General features: G+C 43.2%; 1 protein-coding gene across 1 annotated transcript in view; it reads left to right on the forward strand.

Moving 5' to 3' along the window:
- LOC124798888 (irregular chiasm C-roughest protein) overlaps positions 1–23,737 on the forward strand; it is a 397,241-nt gene that overhangs the window by 31,595 nt on the left and 341,909 nt on the right. The window contains exon 3 of the mRNA XM_047262420.1: positions 17,004–17,174. Within this exon, the coding sequence (XP_047118376.1) occupies positions 17,004–17,174 (171 nt within the window). The remainder of the gene's footprint in view (positions 1–17,003; positions 17,175–23,737) is intronic.

Consider the following 23,737-nt stretch of genomic DNA (forward strand, 5'->3'; position numbering starts at 1 on the left):
GAAAGAAGAAAAATATTTCATAAAGAGCGCACGCTAAAAGTTTATAAGAAGTAAACTGGATTGACGACAAGATATTTCTGCTAACTCGATTAGTCGGCACAGTATAAAATATACTATGTGGAACGTGGCAGTGTCTTACCGGTTTGACGGCAGAGCAGCTCCGAGCTGGCCAAAGTAAAAGCGGCCCGCACGAACGTCAAAGAGAGACTAGCTGAAAGTTTCATTCTCAGGGCACTGCTCAGTAAGTTGTATCTTTTTGTTTGAACTATTTAGATCATGAAGAAACTGGTCGATTTCAACGTATATATTCCATACATATGTATTCCATTAAATTAATCTCCTAGCAAGTTGGGCGAATTTTGTCTTAAATAATTTGCAATAGGCAAAGTGAACTAAAAAACCGTCGATGCGTGATTAAGTCATACTCTTTGAATGGGCGGTACACTTAAACTCAATATAAACGACAAACAAATAATAGTTAATACAAATTTTAGAAAACTTATCTGAAGAAATTTCACAAAACTAAATCAAAAACTTCCGCGGTACACTTAAACTCAATAAAAACGACAAACAAATAATAGTTAATACAAATTTTAGAAAACTTATCTGAAGAAATTTCACAAAACTAAATCAAAAACTTCCGCGGTACACTTAAACTCAATAAAAACGACAAACAAATAATAGTTAATACAAATTTTAGAAAACTTATCTGAAGAAATTTCACAAAACTAAATCAAATCTTCCATGAACAGTGAATGATGCAACGTTGGCGATCGCTCGACAATCGCTACAAACCACTGTGAGTGTCCTCAGAACAAATATTTCAACAATACAGTAGCACCTAACAGAAGAGAAACCACAGCATTTAGTATTCACCAACTATTCTGTAACACCCGAATCCCCTCTACATGTAACTGGTAATGTATTAACAAAAATTGACTCCTGTCGTTAAGAAGTTCTAGAAGATTATAAACATAAATATCGAGATAAAATTTATTTTCATCAAATTTAAGTGTTCCTCATCAACATTTTTTTTTTCATCAACCTGAATCAGGTGTAAATTCCTATCTCCAAATGATTTGGAAGATATTATTAGATCGGTACACAAGTTCGTAGAGGTATTTTTTCCCATGTTGGTATTCAAGTTCCTATGGACTTATTTGTTGATTGTCATTTTTTATTTGTAGTTCACTGTTGTTATCCAAGTTTTCAAATTATGATTAGGAGGTAATGAGTGGAGCTGTGGACACTAGTAAATGGAGTGCCAAGTGGAGTAGTCTAAACATTTGCGACATATTCTTCTGTTTGAGCTCAGTCGAAGGGTGACATCAGTGGAAGTAACCAGAAACTTTTGTACCTTGTATTAGGATAATCGTACTGGACACAGCACGGCAAGAAAATGGATTTAACTAGGACACTTCGCGTCCAGGAAGTCCTTCGGGATTTCACGAACATCCTTTACACGAGCTGTGATCATTCCACCATCGTGCGATATTTTCATGCGCCGTGGAAGGTTCAGAAATCGAGTGCATGCGAACCGCGTGCTCTAAGCCATAATCATAACAATCAGCGGATGGCCATATTCCCATTTCTGTTTCTAGTCATCAACTGGCGCGTAAACCACACCGATCGTTCCTATACTATACCGTTACTGGTGACGGGGAATGGTGTCTTTATGCTAATATAAAGAAAAGAAAGGAATGATTGAGAGCCGCGCGGGATTAGCCGAGCCCGCCGGCACGGTCAGTGAGCTAATTGGCCTCTGTAATGAAAAACTGAGTGGAAGGATCAAGAAACGAACTTTAACGGATGTCATATTACGTCCACAACGACCAAACACAACGATCAACAACTAACAAAATTAAGTAAGAAAAAAAAAGCAGTCTAAGGCGCTGTTGTCATGGACTGTGCGGCTGGTCCCTGCGGAGGTTCGAGTCCTCCCTCGAGCATGGGTGTGTGTGTTTGTCCTTAGGATTATTTAGGTTAAGTAGTGTGTAAGCTTAGGGACTGATGACCTTAGCAGTTAAGTCGCATAAGATTTCACACACATTTGAACTTTTTTTTTGAATGATTGAGACTAGACAATGCAGCAACATCCCATTTAAGGTCTGCGCGCAACGGCAAAAAAATAATGGTAGGCATTTGGTGGAACAGTGACTGCGTGGTGTATTACTAACTGCTTTCACGAGGTGTAACCACCATTGCTAACATTTATGCTAAATAACTGAGACGCCTTGCGGATGCAAGCCAAAAACAACGACTAGGAAGACTTCGTGAAGTGATGTCGCTCCACGATAACGCTCACACGCATTCTGCTAGACAAACGAGGAACACTGTACCGGAGTTTGGTTGGGAATTCATTCCACATCCACCTTATTCTCTTGAGCCCTCAGATTTTCAACTTTCCCGCGGTCTATCGAAAAACCTACAAGGAACATCCTTTGCGCATGAAAATACGCTCCGAACGTGGATCGACGAGTTCTTCACATCAAAAGTACGTGATATACACAGTGGAGGAGTCGAAAAGTTACCCCAGTATTCGCGGAATGTACAGGGTGACAATTATTAAACTACATGAAAAAATATGAATTAGTTAGAAACTACGGCCTACACCCACTTTATTCAACATGTAAACATCACTGCGGGTATTCGGATTTCGGTTACGACATGTTCGATCACACATCATTGGCGACGATGTGACGCAGACGAATAACGAAATTCTGCATGATGCGCAGAAGTGTCGGAACATAGGCGCTGTCGATGACCTCCTGAATGCCTGTTTTCAGCTCAGCAATGGTTTTGGGATTATTGCTGTACACCTTGTCCTTAATATAGACCCACAAAAAAGGGTCGCATGTGTTCATATCCGGAGAATATAGCGGCCAATCGAGGCCCATGCCAGTGGCCTCTGGATACACCCGAGCCAGAATGCAGTCCACAAAATTCTCCTCCAGGACATTCAACACTCTCCTGCTTCGATCGGATCGAGCTCCGCATGAACCACAACTTGTCGAAATCAGCGTCACTTTGAATAATAGGGGTGAGTGTGCTCCCTGCCGCCGTTGGATAAGCAGCTGCAGCAGCAAGTCGTATACTCCTAGCTCACTCATTTGCTACATAGTTTAATTCTTAATTTCTTTGCGTGTTTTTGGTACTTGCATTGTTTAATTCATAAATTTCTGGCGTATTATAGTATTTGAGAGTTGTAGCATCGCGTTTTAGTACCTGAATAGTGTAAAATCGCGTAGTCTCCTTCCGCCGCCGAGCAGTGTGTCAGCAGTGCGCAAGTAGCAGCATTACTGCATTTACTAGGCAATCTTGTATTTTAATAACCATTTAAATTTTGTGTCGATTTGTTTGCGCTCTCTGTAGATTAGTTCACACGTTCTTTGCACAACAGTTTTTAGCATGGATAGGGACTGCAACTGCTGTGTTCGGATGCAGGCTGAGTTGGCATCCCTTCGCTCCCAGCTTCAGGCAGTGTAGGCTTCGGTCACACAGCTTGAGGCTGTTGCCAATGGGCATCACTGTGGGGTTCCGGATGGGGGTTTGTCGGGGACGGCCAGCTCGTCCCACGCATCCCCCTATCGGACTACGACTGTGGTTGCCCGGGATACTGCCCGCACTGAGGCTGATCCCTCACCTGTGGTAGAGTGGTAGGTCGTCTCAAGGTGTGGCAGGGGGCGAAAGACATTCCGGAGGGCTGAACGGAAGGCCTCTCCAGTTTGTCTGACGAACCGGTTTCAGGCTCTGTCCCAGGCTGATACTGATCTTCGGCCGGACATGGCTGCTTGTCCTGTTCCAGAGGTTGCCCTTCAGTCTGCAAGATCCGGACTTACTGGTAGTTGGGAGCTCCAACGTCAGACGCGTAATGGGGCCCCTTAGGGATATGGCAGCTAGGGAGGGGAAGAAAACCAATGTGCACTCCGTGTGCATACCGGGGGGAGTCATTCCAGATGTGGAAAGGGTTCTTCCGGATGCCATGAAGGGTACAGGGTGCACCCATCTGCAGGTGGTCGCTCATGTCGGCACCAATGATGTGTGTCGCTATGGATCCGAGGAGATCCTCTCTGGCTTCCGGCGGCTATCTGATTTGGTGAAGACTGCCAGTCTCGCTAGCGGGATGAAAGCAGAGCTCACCATCTGCAGCATCGTCGACAGGACTGACTGCGGACCTTTGGTACAGAGCCGAGTGGAGGGTCTGAATCAGAGGCTGAAACGGTTCTGCGACCGTGTGGGCTGCAGATTCCTCGACTTGCGCCATAGGGTGGTGGGGCTTCGGGTTCCGCTGGATAAGTCAGGAGTCCACTACACCCAACAAGCGGCTACACGGGTAGCAGGGGTTGTGTGGCGTGGGCTGGGCGGTTTTTTAGGTTAGATGGCCTTGGGCAAGTACAGAAAGGGCAACAGCCTCAACGGGTGCAGGGCAAAGTCAGGACATGCGGGGACTAAGCAGCAATCGGTATTGTAATTGTCAACTGTCGAAGCTGCATTGGTAAAGTACCGGAACTTCAAGCGCTGATAGAAAGCACCGAAGCCGAAATCGTTATAGGTACAGAAAGCTGGTTGAAGCCAGAGATAAATTCTGCGAAATTTTTGCAAAGGTACAGACGGTGTTTAGAAAGGATAGATTGCATGTAACAGGTGGTTGAGTGCTCGTCGCTGTTAGTAGTAGTTTATCCTGTAGTGAAATAGAAGTGGATAGTTCCTGTGAATTATTATGGGTGGAGGTTACACTCAACAACCGAGCAGCATTAGTGGCAGAACAACTGAGAGAAAATTTGGAATACATTTCACATAAATTTTCTCAGCATGTTATAGTCTTAGGTGGAGATTTAAATTTACCAGATATAGACTGGGACACTCAGATGTTTAGGACGGGTGGTAGGGACATCATACTGAGTGCACTATCCGAAAATTACCTTGAGCAATTAAACAGAGAACCGACTCGTGGAGATAACATCTTGGACCTACTGATAACAAACGGACCTGAACTTTTCGACTCTATATGTACAGAACAGGGAATCAATGATCATAAGGCCGTTGCAGCATCCCTGAATATGGAAGTTAGTAGGAATATAAAAAAAGGGAGGAAGGTTTATCTGTTTAGCAAGAGTAATAGAAGGCAGATTTCAGACTACCTAACAGATCAAAACGAAAATTTCTGTTCCGACACTGACAATGTTGAGTGTTTATGGGAAAAGTTCAAGGCAATCGTAAAATGCGTTTTAGACAGGTACGTGCCGAGTAAAACTGTGAGGGACGGGAAAAACCCACCGTGGTACAACAACAAAGTTAGGAAACTACTGCAAAAGCAAAAAGAGCTTCACTCTAAGTTTAAACGCAGCCAAAACCTCTCAGACAAACAGAAGCTAAACGATTTCAAAGTTAGCGTAAGGAGGGCTATGCGTGAAGCGTTCAGTGAATTCGAAAGTAAAATTCTATGTACCGACTTGACAGAAAATCCTAGGAAGTTCTGGTCTTACGTTAAATCAGTAAGTGGCTCGAAACAGCATATCCAGACACTCCGGGATGATGATGGCATTGAAACAGAGGATGACACGCGTAAAGCTGAAATACTAAACACCTTTTTCCAAAGCTGTTTCACGGAGGAAGACCGCACTGCAGTTCCTTCTCTAAATCCTCGACAAACGAAAAAATGGCTGACATCGAAATAAGTCTCCAAGGAATAGAAAAGCAACTGGAATCACTCAACAGAGGAAAGTCCACTGGACCTGACGGGATACCAATTCGATTCTACACACAGTACGCGAAAGAACTTGCCCCCCTTCTAACAGCCGTGTACCGCAAGTCTCTAGAGGAACGGAAGGTTCCAAATGATTGGAAAAGAGCACAGGTAGTCCCTGTCTTCAAGAAGGGTCGTCGAGCAGATGCGCAAAACTATAGACCTATATCTCTGACGTCGATCTGTTGTAGAATTTTAGAACATGTTTTTTGCTCGAGTATCATGTCGTTTTTGGAAACCCAGAATCTACTATGTAGGAATCAACATGGATTCCGGAAACAGCGATCGTGTGAGACCCAACTCGCTTTATTTGTTCATGAGACCCAGAAAATATCAGATACAGGCTCCCCGGTAGATGCTATTTTTCTTGACTTCCGGAAGGCGTTCGATACAGTTCCGCACTGTCGCCTGATAAACAAGGTAAGAGCCTACGGAATATCAGACCAGCTGTGTGGCTGGATTGAAGAGTTTTTAGCAAACAGAACACAGCATGTTGTTATCAATGGAGAGACGTCTACAGACGTTAAAGTAACCTCTGGCGTGCCACAGGGGAGTGTTATGGGACCATTGCTTTTCACAATATATATATATAAGTGACCTAGTAGATAGTGTCGGAAGTCCCATGCGGCTTTTCGCGGATGATGCTGTAGTATACAGAGAAGTTGCAGCATTAGAAAATAGTAGCGAAATGCAGGGAGATCTGCAGCGGATAGGCACTTGGTGCAGGGAGTGGCAACTGACCCTTAACATAGACAAATGTAATGTATTGCGAATACATAGAAAGAAGGATCCTTTATTGTATGATTGTATGATAGCGGAACAAACACTGGTAGCAATTACTTCTGTAAAATATCTGGGAGTATACGTGCGGAACAATTTGAAGTGGAATGATCATATAAAATTAATTGTTGGTAAGGCGGGTACCAGGTTGAGATTCATTGGGAGAGTCCTTAGAAAATGTAGTCCATCAACAAAGGAGGTGGCTTACAAAACACTCGTTCGATCTATACTTGAGTATTGCTCATCAGTGTGGGATCCGTACCAGATCGGGTTGACGGAGGAGATAGAGAAGATCCAAAGAAGAGCGGCGCGTTTCGTCACAGGGTTATTTGGTAACCGTGATAGCGTTACGGAGATTTTTAACAAACTCAAGTGGCAGACTCTGCAAGAGAGGCGCTCTGAATCGCGGTTTAGCTTGCTCACCAGGTTTCGAGAGGGTGCGTTTCTGGATGAGGTATCGAATATATTGCTTCCCCCTACTTATACCTCCCGAGGAGATCACGAATGTAAAATTAGAGAGATTAGAGCGCACACGGAGGCTTTCGGACAGTCGTTCTTCCCGCGAACCATACGCGACTGGAACAGGAAAGGGAGGTAATGACAGTGGCACGTAATGTGCCCTCCGCCACACACCGTTGGGTGGCTTACGGAGTATAAATGTAGATGTAGATGTAGATGTAGAGATCATCTTCCAAAACCTTCAAGTACCATTCGGTAGTCACCGTGCCATCAAGGAATATTGCATCGATTATTCCGTGACCGTTCACTGCACACCACACCGTCACCCGTTGAGGGTGAAGAGACTTTTCGATCGCGAAATGCGGATTCTCAGTCCACCAAATATGCTAACGAGATATGAACATAGGCTTCGTCGTGAAACCAGGCGATGCATGCGCATACTCCTTCCCATCATGGCCCACAGCCAACCATGCAGTTTGAACGCCCTAACGCAAACCGTTCAGAAGATATGACGACTTCATTTGATATGGTTCAATAATTGTCACCCTCTAAAAAGACAGGGAGAATATATTAATGATGACTAATCTTTGTTATGAGTATAGTGTTTATTACGGTAAAACGCTACGTACTTATACACCAACCTAGTTGTTGCACCAGGAGATTTAGATGTCACCGTCCATGACACTTAATTGGAAACGGAGGCATATATAATATTGTATCCATTGGCATGTGGAGTATAAATGGTCAATCCGATTGGCGACAGTGTATTTCGGTCAATTTGCATGAAGTGATGGCACCATAACGACGGACTTTATCTTTACTGTGAGCTGAGCAGACGAGAACTTATTCATGACTCAGATAAAAATTATTCGCGCGTCATATACGCCGACGCTCCGTTGTCTTGACACGCCGTTGCCAGCCCATATGCGGAGGCCACGGAGGCGGGCGTTAGGCGCAGCTGTCGCTGCAGGGCCGTGATAAAGACCCGTAATCGCGCAGACGGCGCCGTGTGAATGGTCGCCGCTCCCGCAGTACCACGTGCGAGAGACGACATCGTCATTTCCTAAAGAGGCCCTCCCTGGCACGCGCCATTGCGCTATGAATTTTATCAGCCCCCTCGGAAAGTGTCGGCAGACCTTCCCCGCCGCCACTTTGCCCTTTTCTTTTCTGGCTGCCGCGGCACGCCAATGTTCCCCTAACGGGGACGAGGGCCACTCGTGGCGATGTCCCCACGCGCTTCAATGTCCGCCACCGTGTGTGGAGCGGCCTCCGGACGCTCCGCGCTCCTTTATCTGTCGTTCCCGGCCTGCCAGCTCATGTGTCACCTCCACTTGCTCGAACCCTCTTATACCTCTCACAACCAGGCGGCTTCGTGAAATTCTTTAGGTGGTCCAGGAGCCTGCCACCAGAAAAGTGAGTTTATCATTCCTGAGTGAAGAAATTCTGATAAATTCTCACACATTCATCATATTTGTGAAGTCCCTTCCATATGTCTGATTTAAGTAATGATATAACTAAGATAACTAAAAGTTATCTACAACTCGTACAAAAACTAGAGTGCCGTTCTAAGAGTCGAGGTACATGAAAGGTAGGTGGTAGGTGAGAAGATGGTCAGACGGGATTGTTATTTACGGCAGTTGTTATTGAACCTCAATACTGAAGCGAAGGTAAAAGAAGCCAAAGAAAATTAGGGAAAGAATATTAAAGTTAATGAAGGTAAAGTAATTTTGAGGTTTGCCGATAACGTAATGTGTCAGAGCCTGCAATTGACTTTGAAAATCAGTTAAATGGGTTGATTAGTGTCTTTAACACGGATTGTAAGATAACCAACAATCGAACGATACTCAAGGAAGTGGGTTAGAAATGTAATAGTATGTCATTAGATGACTTTTGCTATTTGGACATCAGTGTACTGACCACTCCATAACAGGATATAAAACGTAGGCTTGCAATCCCAGAAAAAGCTCTCTACCAAATTTAAACAGCGCAGCGGACGCACTCAAAGGTGGGGCCTTTCCTCCTTCCCGGCAAGTGCTCTACCGACTCAGCCATCAAAGCACGACTCACGACCCATCTACACAACCTCACTGCTGCCAGTACCTCTTAACTTATGTTCCAAACTACACAGATGTTCTCCTGTATACCTTGCCGACTTAGGGCTCTCGAAAGAAGGGAGAAATGGCTCAGCCATACCCTGGGACAACGGTTGCTAATCTTTCCACTTTTTAGCTGTGCAGACCACCTACTTTGTAAGAAAAGGCTTAGAGGCCCAATAACTAAACATAAAAGTAATAACAATGAGCGTATGGCATTGATGGCCGGGAGACCCCTCGCGAGGTGGTTCGGCCGCCGCTCCACAAATTCTTTAACGCCACTACTGTAACTGGCGAGTGAATGAGGATGAAATGATGCTGAAACACACAACACCCAGTCATCTCAAGGCAGAGAAAATCCCTGACCCCACCGGGAAGCGAACCCGGGACCCTATGCACGGGAAGCGAGAACGCTACCGCAAGACCACGAGCCGCGGACAACGTAAACGTAAGACACACACACACACACACACACACACACACACACACACACACACACACACGGGTAAACAATTAAATACTCTGAAGAGCCAAAGAAACTGGTACAAGCATACGTATTCAAATACAGAGATATGCAAACAGGCAGAATACGGGGTTGCGGACGGCAACGACTGTATAAGACAAAAAGTCGCGCAGTTGTTAGATCGGTTACTGCTGCTACAATAACAGGTTATCAAGATTTAAGTCAGACTGAAATTGATGTTATAGTCGACGTACGAGCGATGGGACACAGCGTCTCCGAAGAGCGGTGAAGTGGAGATTTTCCCGTACGACCATTTCATGAGTGTACAGTGAATATCAGGTATCCGATAAAACATCAAATCCCCGAGGTCGCACCAGCTGGGAATAGATCCTTCAAGTACGGGACCAATGGCGACTGATGAGAATCGTTCAGCATGACAGAAGTGATACCCTTCCTCGTTGCTGCAGATTTCAATGCTAGGCGATCAACAAGTGTCAGGATGCGAACTATTCAACGAAACATCATCGATATGCGATTTCGGAGCCGAAGGCCAGCTAGTACACCCTTCATGACTGCACGACACAAATCTTTGTGCCTCGCCTGGGCCCGTCAACATCGACATTGGACTGCTGATGACTGGAAACGTGTTTCCTGATCGGACGAGTCTCGTTTCAAATTGTATCGAGTGGTAGGATGTGTACGGACATGGAGACAACCTCATGAATTCATCGATCCTGCATATCAGCAGCGGAGTGTTCAAGCTGGTGGAGGCTCTGTAATGGTATGGGGCGTGTGCAGTTGGAGTGATATGGGACCCCTGAAACTTCTAGATATGAATGTGACAGGTGACACGTACTTAATCACCCTGTCTGATCACCTGCATCCATTCATGTTCATTGTGCATTCCGACGGACTTGGGTAATTCCAGCAAGACAATGCGTCAAAAACTGCTACAGAGTGGCTTCAGAAACGCTACTTTTAAACACTTCCTCTGGCTACCAAGCTCCCCAAACATGAACGTTATTGAGCATATAGAGCATTATTGTTGCCCTACTGCATGCTGTTCTGAAGAGATCTCCACCCCGTTGTACTCTTACGGATTTATGGACTGCCCTGGAGGGTCCATGGTGTCAATTCACTCCAGCACTACTTCAGACATTAGTCGAGTCCATGCCACGTCGTGTTGCGGTACTTCTGCGTCCTCGGGTATATACTCGTATATCCGAAAATGTAATATACGGTGGAATATAATTCGTAGGTCTCATACGTCTGCCTATTTTATCGGATACTGCATCCAGATATGGTATTCTACAAAATATAGAGCATTCCTTTGTTAGCTCGGTTGATCCAAGCGTTGTAAAACCTGCCTCTAATGCGCTATGGGAGGGAAGATTTTTCTTCTTATATATTAATTGCGTCAACAAATGCTGAATCGTAGCAGTTTTGATACACTCTATACTGGATAATCTCATATTCAGGCATTTGACTTCACTATTGACGGGCGCATCGTACATACGGTTTAACGTGGCTCGGAATGCCGTAGAGTTATATTTAATTGACGACATCACTGCCTGTGTATAATAAGACGTTACGATGTCATGGTTGGCTTTCGGTAAAGACTGAAATACTGAAGCATATATATATATATATATATATATATATATATATATATATATATATATATATATGTGTGTGTGTGTGTGTGTGTGTGTGTGTGTGTGTGTGTGTGTGTGTGTATGTATGTATGGGTGTGTGTAGGCATGATTAGTAAAACTCAGAGAAGAAGGAATGAAAACTTTTATTTTATTTTTATATTTTTTGTATTATATTCACTTATCTGTCACTAGATGAAACTCAACATCGAGGGGTCAGTGTTATAAAGAACGTAATGGGATTTTTGATATTGTCACTGAAGAGAGAATCAATATCCGTATTAAAATTGGGTTATTTTAACCTCAAATCACTATTTACATTCAGATTACTCCTGTACTTGTTTTTTAAAAAAATGTGAAGTTGAAAAGTTCGTTCACGCAGATAGTTTCTCGAAAATCCCAGAAAGTTTGTCAGAGAATAGTAATTCAATATCTCCTTGGCGATTGAGCGATGTGGTGTAGTGGGCGATGCGTTTCACTCGCATCTGAAAGAGCCGGATTCAATTCTCGGGTCGGCGATGCACCTATCGGTTTTCTGCAATCACCCAGGTCACTCCATGCAAAAGCTGGTAAGGTTGCTTGGATGGGTAATGGTCCCTTACTTCCTCTCCAGTAGTAAGATATCCGATCAAAGCTCAATCTCTCATAATCTCTGCCGTGGACGGGACGCAGAGCATCAATAGTCCTTCCTTCTACTTGTCTTAGGGTATTAAATGAGCAAAATTCGTTCAGTCGTTCTTGTGAACTCTCGAGTCTGAGAAATTACCAACTTGACAAATTAAGATCGGATTGTGGCACTTTATATGTAATGCAGTCAGTAGCGGTCTTTGGCCTGATGATCACATCATTAACAACACAGTTCGTGTAAACCTGTTGTTCTACAAGTTCAACTATACATTTTTGATGTGCTGAGTGACTAGTTATGGCACTGCCAGCCACAGAGTAATTTCTTCTACTGATTACAGGCTGATTCCTGTGTCATCTACACTACTGGCCATTAAAATTGCTACACAAACAAGAAATGCAGATGATAAATGGGTATTCATTAGACAAATATATTATACTAGAACTGACATGTGATAACATTTTCACGCAATTTGGGTGCATAGATCCTGAGAAATCAGTGCCCAGAACAACCACCTCTGGCCGTAATAACGGCCTTGATACGCCTGGGCATTGAGTCAAACAGAGCTTTGATGGCGTGTACAGGAACAGTTTCCCATGCAGCTTCAACACGATACCACAGTTCATCAAGAGTGGTGACTGGAGTATTGTAACTAGCCAGTTTCTCGGCCACCATTGACCAAACGTTTTCAATTGGTGAGAGATCTGGAGAATGTGCTGGCCAGGGCAGCAATCGAACATCCAGAAAGGCCCGTACCAGACCTGCAACATGCGGTCGTGCATTATCCTGCTGAAATATAGGGGTTCGTAGGGATCGAATGAAGGGTAGAGCCACGGGTCGTAACACATCTGAAATGTAACGTCCACTAGGCCGTTGTGATCCAGCACGGCGTTCCGTATTACGCTCCTGAACCCACCGATTCTGCTAACAGTCATTGGATCTCGACCAACGCGAGCAGCAATGTCGCCATACGATAAACCGCAATCCCGATAGGCTACAATCTGACCTTTATCAAAGTTGGAAACTTGATGGTACTCATTTCTCCTCTTTACACGAGGCATCACAACAACGTTTCACCAGGGAACGCCGGTCAACTGCTGTTTGTGTATGAGAAATCGGTTGGAAACTTTCCTCATGTCAGCACGTTGTAGGTGTCGCCACCGGCGCCAACCTTGTGTGAATGCTCTGAAAAGCTAATCATTTGCATATCACAGCATCTTCTTCCTGTCCGTTAAATTTCACTTCTGTAGCACGTCATTTTCGTGGTGTAGCAATTGTAATGGCCAGTAGCATATTTGGTGAGCATTTAGATTGCACATAATGGAAAGCGCCGATCTTTTATGATTTTATTTGTGGATTTAGACGAGATCGTAGCCAGGATTTTGTCAATGGGTGGGTCCGATTTGTTAAAGAGGGCGTTAAAAGCATTCATAGTTTTCATTTATTCTGAGAATTTCGGTGGAGAACGATAAATCATATTCGACAATGATCTCGGAATTTTCAACAATCAGAGAGTGCTGTCCTTAGGCAAACCACAAAGAGGCAGTCATGTTCCAATCTTCCTTTGCCCTCTTTCAGTCTGGATTTTAGCTGAGGAAGAGATCTGCACCGACCGACCACAAATTTTTGGGGAGACCGTGACTGTTACCTACAGGGATTTTGGTATAAAGAGATCTCTGTTCGACAAATAAGCTAGAATAATTTTTGATGGTGAAAATGCAAATGATCGCGAATTATTGAACCTTGCCCTTTCCTAAATTCCCTCATTTAAGTATGCATATGTCACTTCTACACTAAAGAATGCCCCGACAGACAAAATCATTAGGCTAAATGACGAAAATTTGGATTAATATTTCCTTAGTATATGGCTTTTAGTGCAGGGAGGCTCCAAAGAGATGCACAGCTCACCTTCGATGCACTTCTTTTCATTTAAGCAAAGGAGCTGCATATTTAAAGGAAATGTAATCTTTCAGGAAGGAAAGGCTTTCGGAAAGAACTGTCTGTGGCCTAGAGTGAGGGACCAATCCCGGCATTTGCCGGAACTGCAAATAGTAAACCACTAAAAACAATTTTACATGTTATTGGCGGAAGGAAATAAGCCACCTCGCATCCTGAATCCAGGAACAGCTAGCTCAGCAGCTCAGCACGCAGAGCTACAATGCGTCGGTGGAGAATTTGGAGAAACTGGTTGTTGACCATTGTTTTAAGATAAAATAAAATGCATCATAACTTATGACTGAATTCTGAGAATGCATGTATTCTTTTAATTGTGCAAGTTTAGTCATTTGGTAGTGCATGAATAAATGCACGCTGTAAGATTTAATTGTGAATGGAACTGCTGGCTTCAGTTACTATACTACCACAAGAGCGTAGATATATTTAGGACGAAAAGGGTGGGGGTTGCAGAGAGCAGTCGGCTCGCACGAGTTCAAACTGCCCTCTGAATTTTTTTTTTAGAAACGAACTTACTATACAGCGTGTCATCAGCACTTACCCCTTCCGCTCTCCATAAATCCCTCCCCATCGTTCAGTATAGAACTCGGTCTTCATTGTTTGAGTACCACCTGGGTGACTAATTTGGGCGATATACTGCCATTGGGCTAGTAGCGATGGAACAGTGAGCAAATTTTCAAAAGAAATGCAACTATCGCCGTTTGGTGGATATTTTTATTGGTCAACGCGATTTTTAGGCGACATAGTCAAATCCAAGTGCATTTTTATGCACTGATTTTTATTTCAATGCTATTTTTAATGATTTTTACCGCTCCGTTGCCTTGCGAAGTAATGAAATATTGGAACCCCAAAGTTTTACCAACCTCCAAATATGAATAACGAAGACAATGGTAACATTAAACTGCTATAGATAGGTAATTAAGTTATTATAATAGTGAGTACAAATTTTTACCTGATCAAAACGCTAGCGGACGAATCAAAAACGAGTTTTCCTCTTCTTTCTTGTAACAATCTTATTCTCAATTAGAATCTATCACACAACATGAAAACAATAAACGGTAGCGCCTACACTTAATTCAACCGCAAGTAAGGACTGAACTGATTTACAAAACAACAGCTGAGGTCAAGCAAGTTCAGCAATTGGTCTTGGCTAAAAAAGTGGTGGGCAGTAGCCAGTAGTGCTTTGGATCTATAGATAGTTTAATCCACGCCTTGTCGACTATGTGCGTGTACCGTTTTCGACGTATGATTGAAAATCAAAATATCTTTCCAGTTCTCTACGGGGAAACTCGGTTATGTGTAATTTCATGCGGGTGATAGGGTAGTATCGGAACCCCCGCCCACCTTTGGCTGCAGCCTTGATTTAGAGAAAAAAACCGTGAAGCTCTTTTGATGTTGATGTATGCCTTCATGTTGAGCATAAATAATCTACTCCGTCAATGAAGATATGAATTTTCCTTTTTGAACCTAAAGGTGTCCACTATCGAATTTGAATAGTTGTCAAAGCTCACTTCACTTGGTGACTCGCAATTTTTGTCACAAAATCATCCAAAACATCCATATTTACAGATAGATAATTGTTACTTCTCTTACTATATCATTAAAACTCAAGCGTACTGGAATGAAAATGATAACCTCAAGAGAGAAAGTCTAGACCTAAAACTAGTATTTTAAACAGCTTTCCGCAATGGCTTGGTAAGACGTAACAAATACAGAGTGAATCCGATGTTCGACAGAAGAGCCCAAATTAGGAGCTTATGCCACTCCAAATGTTGAGTCGTGACCAAACGATGTCGAATATAGCTTTTGTTTCTATCAGAGTGGATAGGATTTGCTTCTCTCCTGTTATGAATAAACCACCTATGTATCCTGTTGGCCCGTAGTTCCGATATACACCTAGATTTGATGACCAGTGCATGTCCTAAGCCTGGTATTTTTTACGACATTAACATGCACCGGGCATGGGACATGAACCAGTCACCAGAGTTTTACCACACACAGAATGTATACATATGACTTACAACACTACTCCATTAATACTGTCCATTACATGAGCCTTGCTTCGACTTCACCTTTTTGTGAGTCATTCGTTAACATTACCCGAGAAGAGGCGCACCTATCCAGATGAAAGGAGTCCCGTAGCCCACCACCGAATACACACGATGCATTATCAAAAACTGAAGCCATTAGAGTGGTAGTAGAAAGAAATAAGATCAACCGGGTATGAAATCAGAATCATTTGAATTTGTAGATAATAATTTGTTTACAAAGCCTAGGATACATTTGTTTATAGCATCCTAAAAATTGTTATTACAGTATATTGATAATTTTGCTTTTTGAACCGTCTGACTACAAGTGAATGATACACAATTTTCGTGCCATACGCGTTTCGCCTTTATTCTTTGCAACGCATTTTCAGTGGCAGGTTGCGTGGACGATTTTCTACGTATTATATTTCTGTTCAATTTTTGGTGTCGTTCCTCTTCGTATAGTTACCATATAGTTACCACTTTGCGTTTTTCCAACTGAACACATGTTTTGATTCAATGTTTTGGTTTGTGTTGCCTACTCAACTGCCGAGTAGTAGCAACTGAATCCATGTGCCGTTTATATTGAAGTATGTCTCTCCTAAAGTGGTCACTAATTAAATGTTAATTTATCCGTTCCAAGTTTCCGTCAAACGAATTCACATTTGGCTTTTCTGATGGACATAAAAGCCGCTGACCAGGTTTCATGGTCTCCGGAATGGTACGTGCACTCGATGAAATGCCCACTGTTTCTGCTGTGGAACAAAAACAGATTTTTTTAATAGGACTCTCTATGAGCGTATCTGTATTTCGTGTACTTCATAAAACATTGTTCATTCCAAGGTGTTTGTTGCTGATTGTTATGCCCCTCTGCCTATTCACAGTATCCAATATTACTGAATTAAATAACAACGAAGAAAGCAGGAGCGTCATTGTGCTTGGAATAAATAATAAGGCGGGGCCAATTTGAAGCATCTCGAAGGGAAGTAATGTATTACGTAGGACATGTGAGGAAAAAAAGAAGTTCCAAGACTTTTACTGTTTTTCAAAGTGGTGTAAATGTTTCTGCTGTTGCGCAAAAATATCACATTTCTGTAGAGAAGCAAGTGAATTATTTTGAAGCGAATTATTATTAGAACATTAAGACGAATTTTTAAATTACAGCAGATGCAGTGAATATAACTTTGGCATTTATCATTTCCCAGTATATATTAACCCTTCTCAACCGTATTTTCCTTTTCACTTGTACCGACATGATCAATTTCATTTCATCAAATACAACAAGATCGCTACTGAAAATTTTACATCTTATGCTTCCACAGAGACTTCCATTACTGCGTGCAGAGCAGCAAAGCATTACAAGCAATACAGGGGTGGTAAGTAAGGAGACAGGGTGTGCTGTGTTCTATGTTGGTGGAGGGCAGGTGAAGGCGCACTTGCTTATGAGAGTGTGGATTTTGTGGCACTACACCACTCGAATAAATATCACTTACAACAGGACGACACCAACTGGTTCAAATGCGAGGAAAAACGACAACTTAAAGCCGCAAATCTAAAGTTTCGTTCACGTTTGTTTCACTCCAAACTCAGAGAAAAGTTACTAGAAATAATCTCATCTTCTTGAACAGAAAATTTCAGAGATAAAACAGAATGAGTCAGAGAGAGAGAGAGAGAGATAGAAATGAAAATCGTTGTTCTCAAATGATTCTTTACTCTAGAAAGTCAGTGTATGATTAACCGAAGGAGTTTGGATTTTTATTGTGAGAAGGGGAAGAAAATTACACAGCTGAAACATGTAACCTGATGTTGCCTGAAGGAGGTGCGCTACTAACTGCTCTGAAGCCACGCTGCTGCGAAGCTAACTGTTCGTATTACTTTCTTTACGAAGTTGTCGAGACCGCTTGTTGTATCCAATTACCCATCTAGCTACCGTTCTTTGAGTTTTCCGTTCCAAAGTCTGTACTTATTCTTGCAGCTTACTGTCTTTACCAGGAACCGCGCTGCTGCTACGGTCGCAGGTTCGAATCCTGCCTCGGGCATGGATGTGGGAGATGTCCTTAGTTTAGTTAGGTTTAAATAGTTCTAAGTCTAGGAGACTGATGAACTCAGATGTTAAATCCCATTGTGTTCAGAGCCACTTGAACGTTTTTTTTTTTTTTTTGTCTTTTCCTCATATTTTCATGTTCCAAGTGAATGACGTGTTTACACTGTGAAATTCTTACATTGAAGAACTAAACAGTCTTTGACAAAACACCAACCAATTTTTTCACCTCGCTTTTATTTTAACCACATAGGGCGGTCGAGAAAAAATGAATTTCTGTTCCTACTGATTACTGATTTTAACAAGATTGAACATCAACCGTCTTCAGTCACCAATTCGCTCACCTGGACGGAATCAGTTTACCTCATCTTCCCATCAATAATAAAGTCTATAAGAGAGTCTGAGGACGGTTCATATCGGCGCACCCTCCGCTGCGGAGTGGAAATTTCAACTTGGAAGTGTGGGAAAGTTTTGTAAATGTTTGTATAGCGTGTATCTGAGGTGGACTTGAGTACCAGTCCGGTATTCACCTGGTGGGATGCGGGAAAACCACCTATAAATCACATTCAGGTTGGTCTGGATTATGGCCCGCATATGGAACGCGGCTGGCGTGCCCCCTTGTGTACAGGAAGCTGGCGCTCTAAGGCGCACGATATCTGGGAGTGTAAACGGATGTACGGTAATTACGCAGATGAAAAGAAATATACATAATCGTATACACTGTCACCATTGTCACGATGGTCTGAGGGCAATACAGTTTAGGCTTTATTTATGTGTCCATCCCAATCAAGTTTCAGGATATAGCAGTGTTGAAGCAGCCTGTTTCCAAACCCTATGACCAATAGATGGTCAATCTGAATACCTAAAATCAGGCTAATTTTATTATGTGTCACTGGAAAATTTTGTTCAGCTAGTGTCACTCATCCTTCTTCTACCTTCACTACTCCCTTTGTGCAGCAGTTTTCGCAGGGTCACAATCGCATTTGGCATGGTTAATTTTAAAGGGTGGCCTGATGCCCTTCCTGCCGCCACCCGTATCCCCGGGACGGAAACAGTGTACACCAGCTGTCTGCATCTAGTGTGAATCATGAAACAGTACGATCGTGTTTCAAATGTCTGCGAGTCGTGTAAATGATGCGGTACGGGTGGACCAGCCCGGTATTCACCTAGGGGGAAGTGGAAAACTGCTTAAAAACCACACCCAGGCTGGCCGGCACGCTGCCCCTCGTCGTTAATCCGCTGGGAGTATTCGATCCTGGGCCGGCGCGCCTACCCGACTCTAGGAAGCAGCGCATTAGAGCTCTCGGCTAACCTGGCAGGTTGCTAGTGTTACTCATCCTATTGTACATATAATAAAGTGAGTTGTCGTGACTACATTTGGCACATAATGAAGTGAGATACACGAAATTCTTCTACAGTAAAAGGTCCTCGAGCGTTCAATTACACAAATACTATGGCAGCTGAAAAGGTCACCGAATCCGAAAGGTACTGACAATCTATGAAACTGAATCCAAAGTGGTAGGTAGAAATTCATGGGACATTCTTTCAGGGAAGGCGTTGGCTGGCATAGATTACCGAGATGATTATTACCATGCATTGCAACTCATCAGTGAACGCGTTTCCTAGGCAGCTCTAGCGGTATTAGAATTTGTTTTCTTTCGGTCAAAACAATGAGTATTTCGATAGTTGAAATATCCAAAACCCGAAAGGAGCTCTCATCTGTTTGTACAGTACATCATGTGTGTCGAACACAGAAATACTAGCGTTTTGAGGACGAAGCTCTCATTCTATATTTGCAAAGTCTGAAGTTGTAACGCTAGCAGATCGTACTCCTACAACACTTTTCAAACGTGTGACCCCTCAACATATTACACACGCTGTCCGTTCCCAGTGTCCGTACGTCCGACTAATTTCTTCAGCACATCCTTCTCGTTCTGTCACATCAGTGAAATGAATAACACATAGACCATGTCGTATACTAGACTACTTGTAAACGACAATAACTACGAAGAAACGCTGAACGCTTACTAACTAATGAACATGTAACTACGAGTTTGCTACGGTACACAGTGTATCATAACCCGTAAGCTTCATTCTGACGCATAGCCTATCATCGTCTGAATTGAGTAGCTTTAAAAAAAAAAAAAGAAGGGAAATGGGCTCCTGCTTCTGTGTTTTACTTACGTAGAAAATTTCCTGGAACAGTGTTTGTGCCTGAAATTCTATTTTTACCATCTGTGATCCTGTAATATTTCTCAAATGAGCAAGAAGGACATTTTAAAATGACATTTTAAAATGAAAACCTTAACTTTTTAAAAATATTATTTATTGTGCAGATGTGGTACAACTTGTATCACTTTTCAACCTAATCTCCCGCACGGTCAATACAGGACCTCACAGCACCTACAAAGTGCATAAATTGCTTTAGAAAAAAAATGTTTTGGTAGTCCGCACAACCACTCATGCACCGCTTGGCGGACCTCTTCATCAGAACGGAACTCCTTTCGTCCCATTGGGTCTTTGAGTGGTTCAAACATACGGAAATCACTTGGGGCAAGGTCTTGTGAGTATGGTGGATGAGGGGGAAGACACTCAAAATGCAGGTCTGTGTTCGTTGCAACTGTTGTAATGGCAGTGTAGGGCCTTGCATTGTCATGCTGCAAAAGGACACCTGCTGACAGCAATCCACGTCGCTTCGATTTGATTGCAGGCCGCAGATGATTTTTTTTAGGAGATCTGTGTATGATGCACTGGTGACAGTGGTCCCTCTAGGCATGTAATGCTCCAAAATGACGCCTTTCTCGTCCCAAAAGAGAGTCAGCATAACCTTCCCTGCTGATGTTTCTGTTCGAAACTTGTTTGGTTTTGGTGATGAGGAATGGCGCCAATCCTTGCTCGCTCTCTTCGTTTCCGGTTGGTGGAAGTGAACCCAGGTTTCGGCCCCAGTAACCATTCGTCCAAGGAAGCCATCACCTTCTCATTCCAAGCGCCGAAGAAGTTCTTCACAAGCATCAACACGCTGTTCTCCCATTTCAGGAGTCAGCTGCCATGGCACCCATCTTGCAGACACTTTGTGACACTGGAGCACATCATGCACAATGTGGTGTGCTGACCCATGACTAATCTCTAAACATGCTGCAATGTCATTCAGTGTCACTCGGCGGTTTTCCTTCACTATGGATGCAATGTTCTGTGGAGTCACAACTCGTTCTGCCTGACCTGGACGAGGAGCATGTTCCACTGAAGTCACACCATTTGCGAACTTCCTACTCCATTCGTAGACTTGCTGCTGTGACAAACATGCATCACCGTACTGAATCTTCATTCGACGATGAATTTCAATAGGTTTCACACCTTCACTACGCAAAAACCGAATAGCAGAACGCTGTTCTTCCCTGGTGCAAGTCGCAAGTGGGGCGGCCATCTTTATACTGATACTGCGACGGTATGTGTATCTGCACTATGCTGCCACCTACAGGCCATTCTGCACGCTGTTTGTAGCACGCTTACCAACTTACAGGATAACGGCGCGAAATTTTGATTTGTTATTACAAAATTTAAGTTTTTCATTTGATTCCCCCTCGTATATAACGCCAAGAATACACGGAGAACAGATTTAGCGAAACCTACATTACTCATGTCGTTGTTGTATACTACGGTGAGTTATTGCGCCCGTTACATTGTGCCTCTACGGCCGAAAGTCTATGATAATGCCTACCGCGTTTACCATTTACATTAAAGGTCAGTAATGAAGGAATCATAAACATTAACATCCTATCAACAACGAACTATCATATTCTTTCCGTAATACAGATATCCGCTGAATGAAATTACCATGCGCCATAATTAAAATGCGGGAGAAATCGCGTTGAAAACAAAAGCACTGGGTTACAAATTACACACCTGTTCATAATCCAAAAATGAATCACTTTTTATGCTTGTTATTCCAAAGCAGAACGCGACTATTCAGCCGAAAATAAACAAAACGCGCACGCTTCATTGAGCCTATCCGAAGTCTTTTGTGAACCCGTTTATTACATTTTGTCACGAGTTCAAAAGGACGCGCCGCGCTCTATAATGGGGTCGGCCGACGTAATTACGCAGTTATTAATTTCTGTGTCCATTTAAAACTCTTTTGTAGCAGTGCGCGCGGGCACAGTGATTGTGTGGAGTCGGCGCCAAAGCCCATTAGCAGTCGCGGAGACAACACAATACCATCCCGCCAGCCAATTGCAGAGAACCCCTTTACCCCAGTGGGCCGACGGGAACTTGATGTCTGACTGCGAGCAGACTGCAACTTAAAGCCCCATGCGACATTCGTTCTCCTCCGCTTGTTTATTCTTTTTCCGCCTTTTGTCCGCCTTGCTTTGCCATTAAAATGATCGCTAGAGCTCGTTACAACACGCTGGAACGTACGAATCTTTAATTACTTTGCATGATATTTGTGTTATTTTATCCAGGAAAGATATAAACAACATTTCATTTATTAATTAGATTTATGCAGTCTGAATATTAAGTAAGGAAACGAACTTTTAGGGAATGATTCCAGATTTTGTTATTTTATTTCCTCTATCTGCCTCATGTTCTGTATTTGCTTTGTCACCTGCTCACTAACATGTCAGGTTTTCACAATATTAAATTTTACATCCACATAAAATGAAGTTTATTTGGTTTCTCGGTGGGTTTATACACTGGGAATCTTATAAGAGCATAAAACTAACAATTTACGTATTAAGAAAGTGGGGCGATAGGAGGATACGAAAGAGTTTAGGTTTACTGAATGTCGTCACTGATAGTGACCATTAGCGATTACCTCATGCCATCACAAATCCCCTCGCTCGCCTGGGCCAACATCACCCTTTCCATCACTACATGCTATCACAATAGCAATACTTTAAGCCTTCTGCCCTCAGATGCCTTGAACCCACATCTAGGCTAGGTTTTTTTTATGTATTCTATATTGCAGGGTACGCTGTCTTCTATTTCTACATTTCTCTTATAGTCTAACAAGACTGTCTAAGTTTGCACCTTTTTTCGTGACTCTCTCGTGGCAATGACCCACTACGTTTAATTTGGAACCCATTTGCAACTAGCTATTCAAGGTTCTTCAGATCTCTATCGTATGTATCACTGTCCCCTCCTGACCGAACTATGCTGCCGCTACTGCTTCTGTACTGACAACACACCCCCGCCCGTTACAGATGAGTTCGTCTCTTGTCACATAATCAATTCTTCATTTCGTATCGATGTCCGGGTACTTTTTGTTGTGTTGGCTTAAGAGCCAACATCGTGTTACTAGAAGAGGCCGAAATGCACGCGTTTTAGCTCACGCAGGCTGGCGTGAGGAGGGAAGGACTATACTGACATGAGGTCTGGAACATGACATGGAATTAGAATTCAGAAAGCGGACGTAATTAGTTTGATACTTAACTTTAATCCATTAATGATGAACGTCGCTCTTGACGGTACATGACTCACAACATTTTCTGTTCAGAATACATTCTTCAAGATATGACTTCTGGTAACTGAATATGGCGCCTTGCTAGGTCGTAGCAAATGACGTAACTGAAGGCTATGCCGAACTGTCGTCTCTGCAAAATGAGAGCGTATGTAGACAGTGAACCGTCGCTAGCAAAGTCGGCTGTCCAACTGGGGCGAGTGCTAGGGAGTCTCACTAGAGTAGACCTGCCGTGTGGCGGCGCTCGGTCTGCAATCACTGATAGTGGCGACACGCAGGTCCGACGTATGCTAACGGACCGCGGCCGATTTAAAGGCTGCCACCTAGAAAGTGTGGTGTCTGGCGGTGACACCACACTTTTCGTCATATAGGGCATGCGTGCATGTTGTGACCTGTATAATGAAGTGCCTTGTTCCATTTCTAGAAACTAGGAGTCTCCT

The sequence above is a fragment of the Schistocerca piceifrons genome, chromosome 5 (genome assembly GCF_021461385.2).
Source record: "Schistocerca piceifrons isolate TAMUIC-IGC-003096 chromosome 5, iqSchPice1.1, whole genome shotgun sequence".
In the NCBI taxonomy this organism is placed as follows: domain Eukaryota; kingdom Metazoa; phylum Arthropoda; class Insecta; order Orthoptera; family Acrididae; genus Schistocerca; species Schistocerca piceifrons.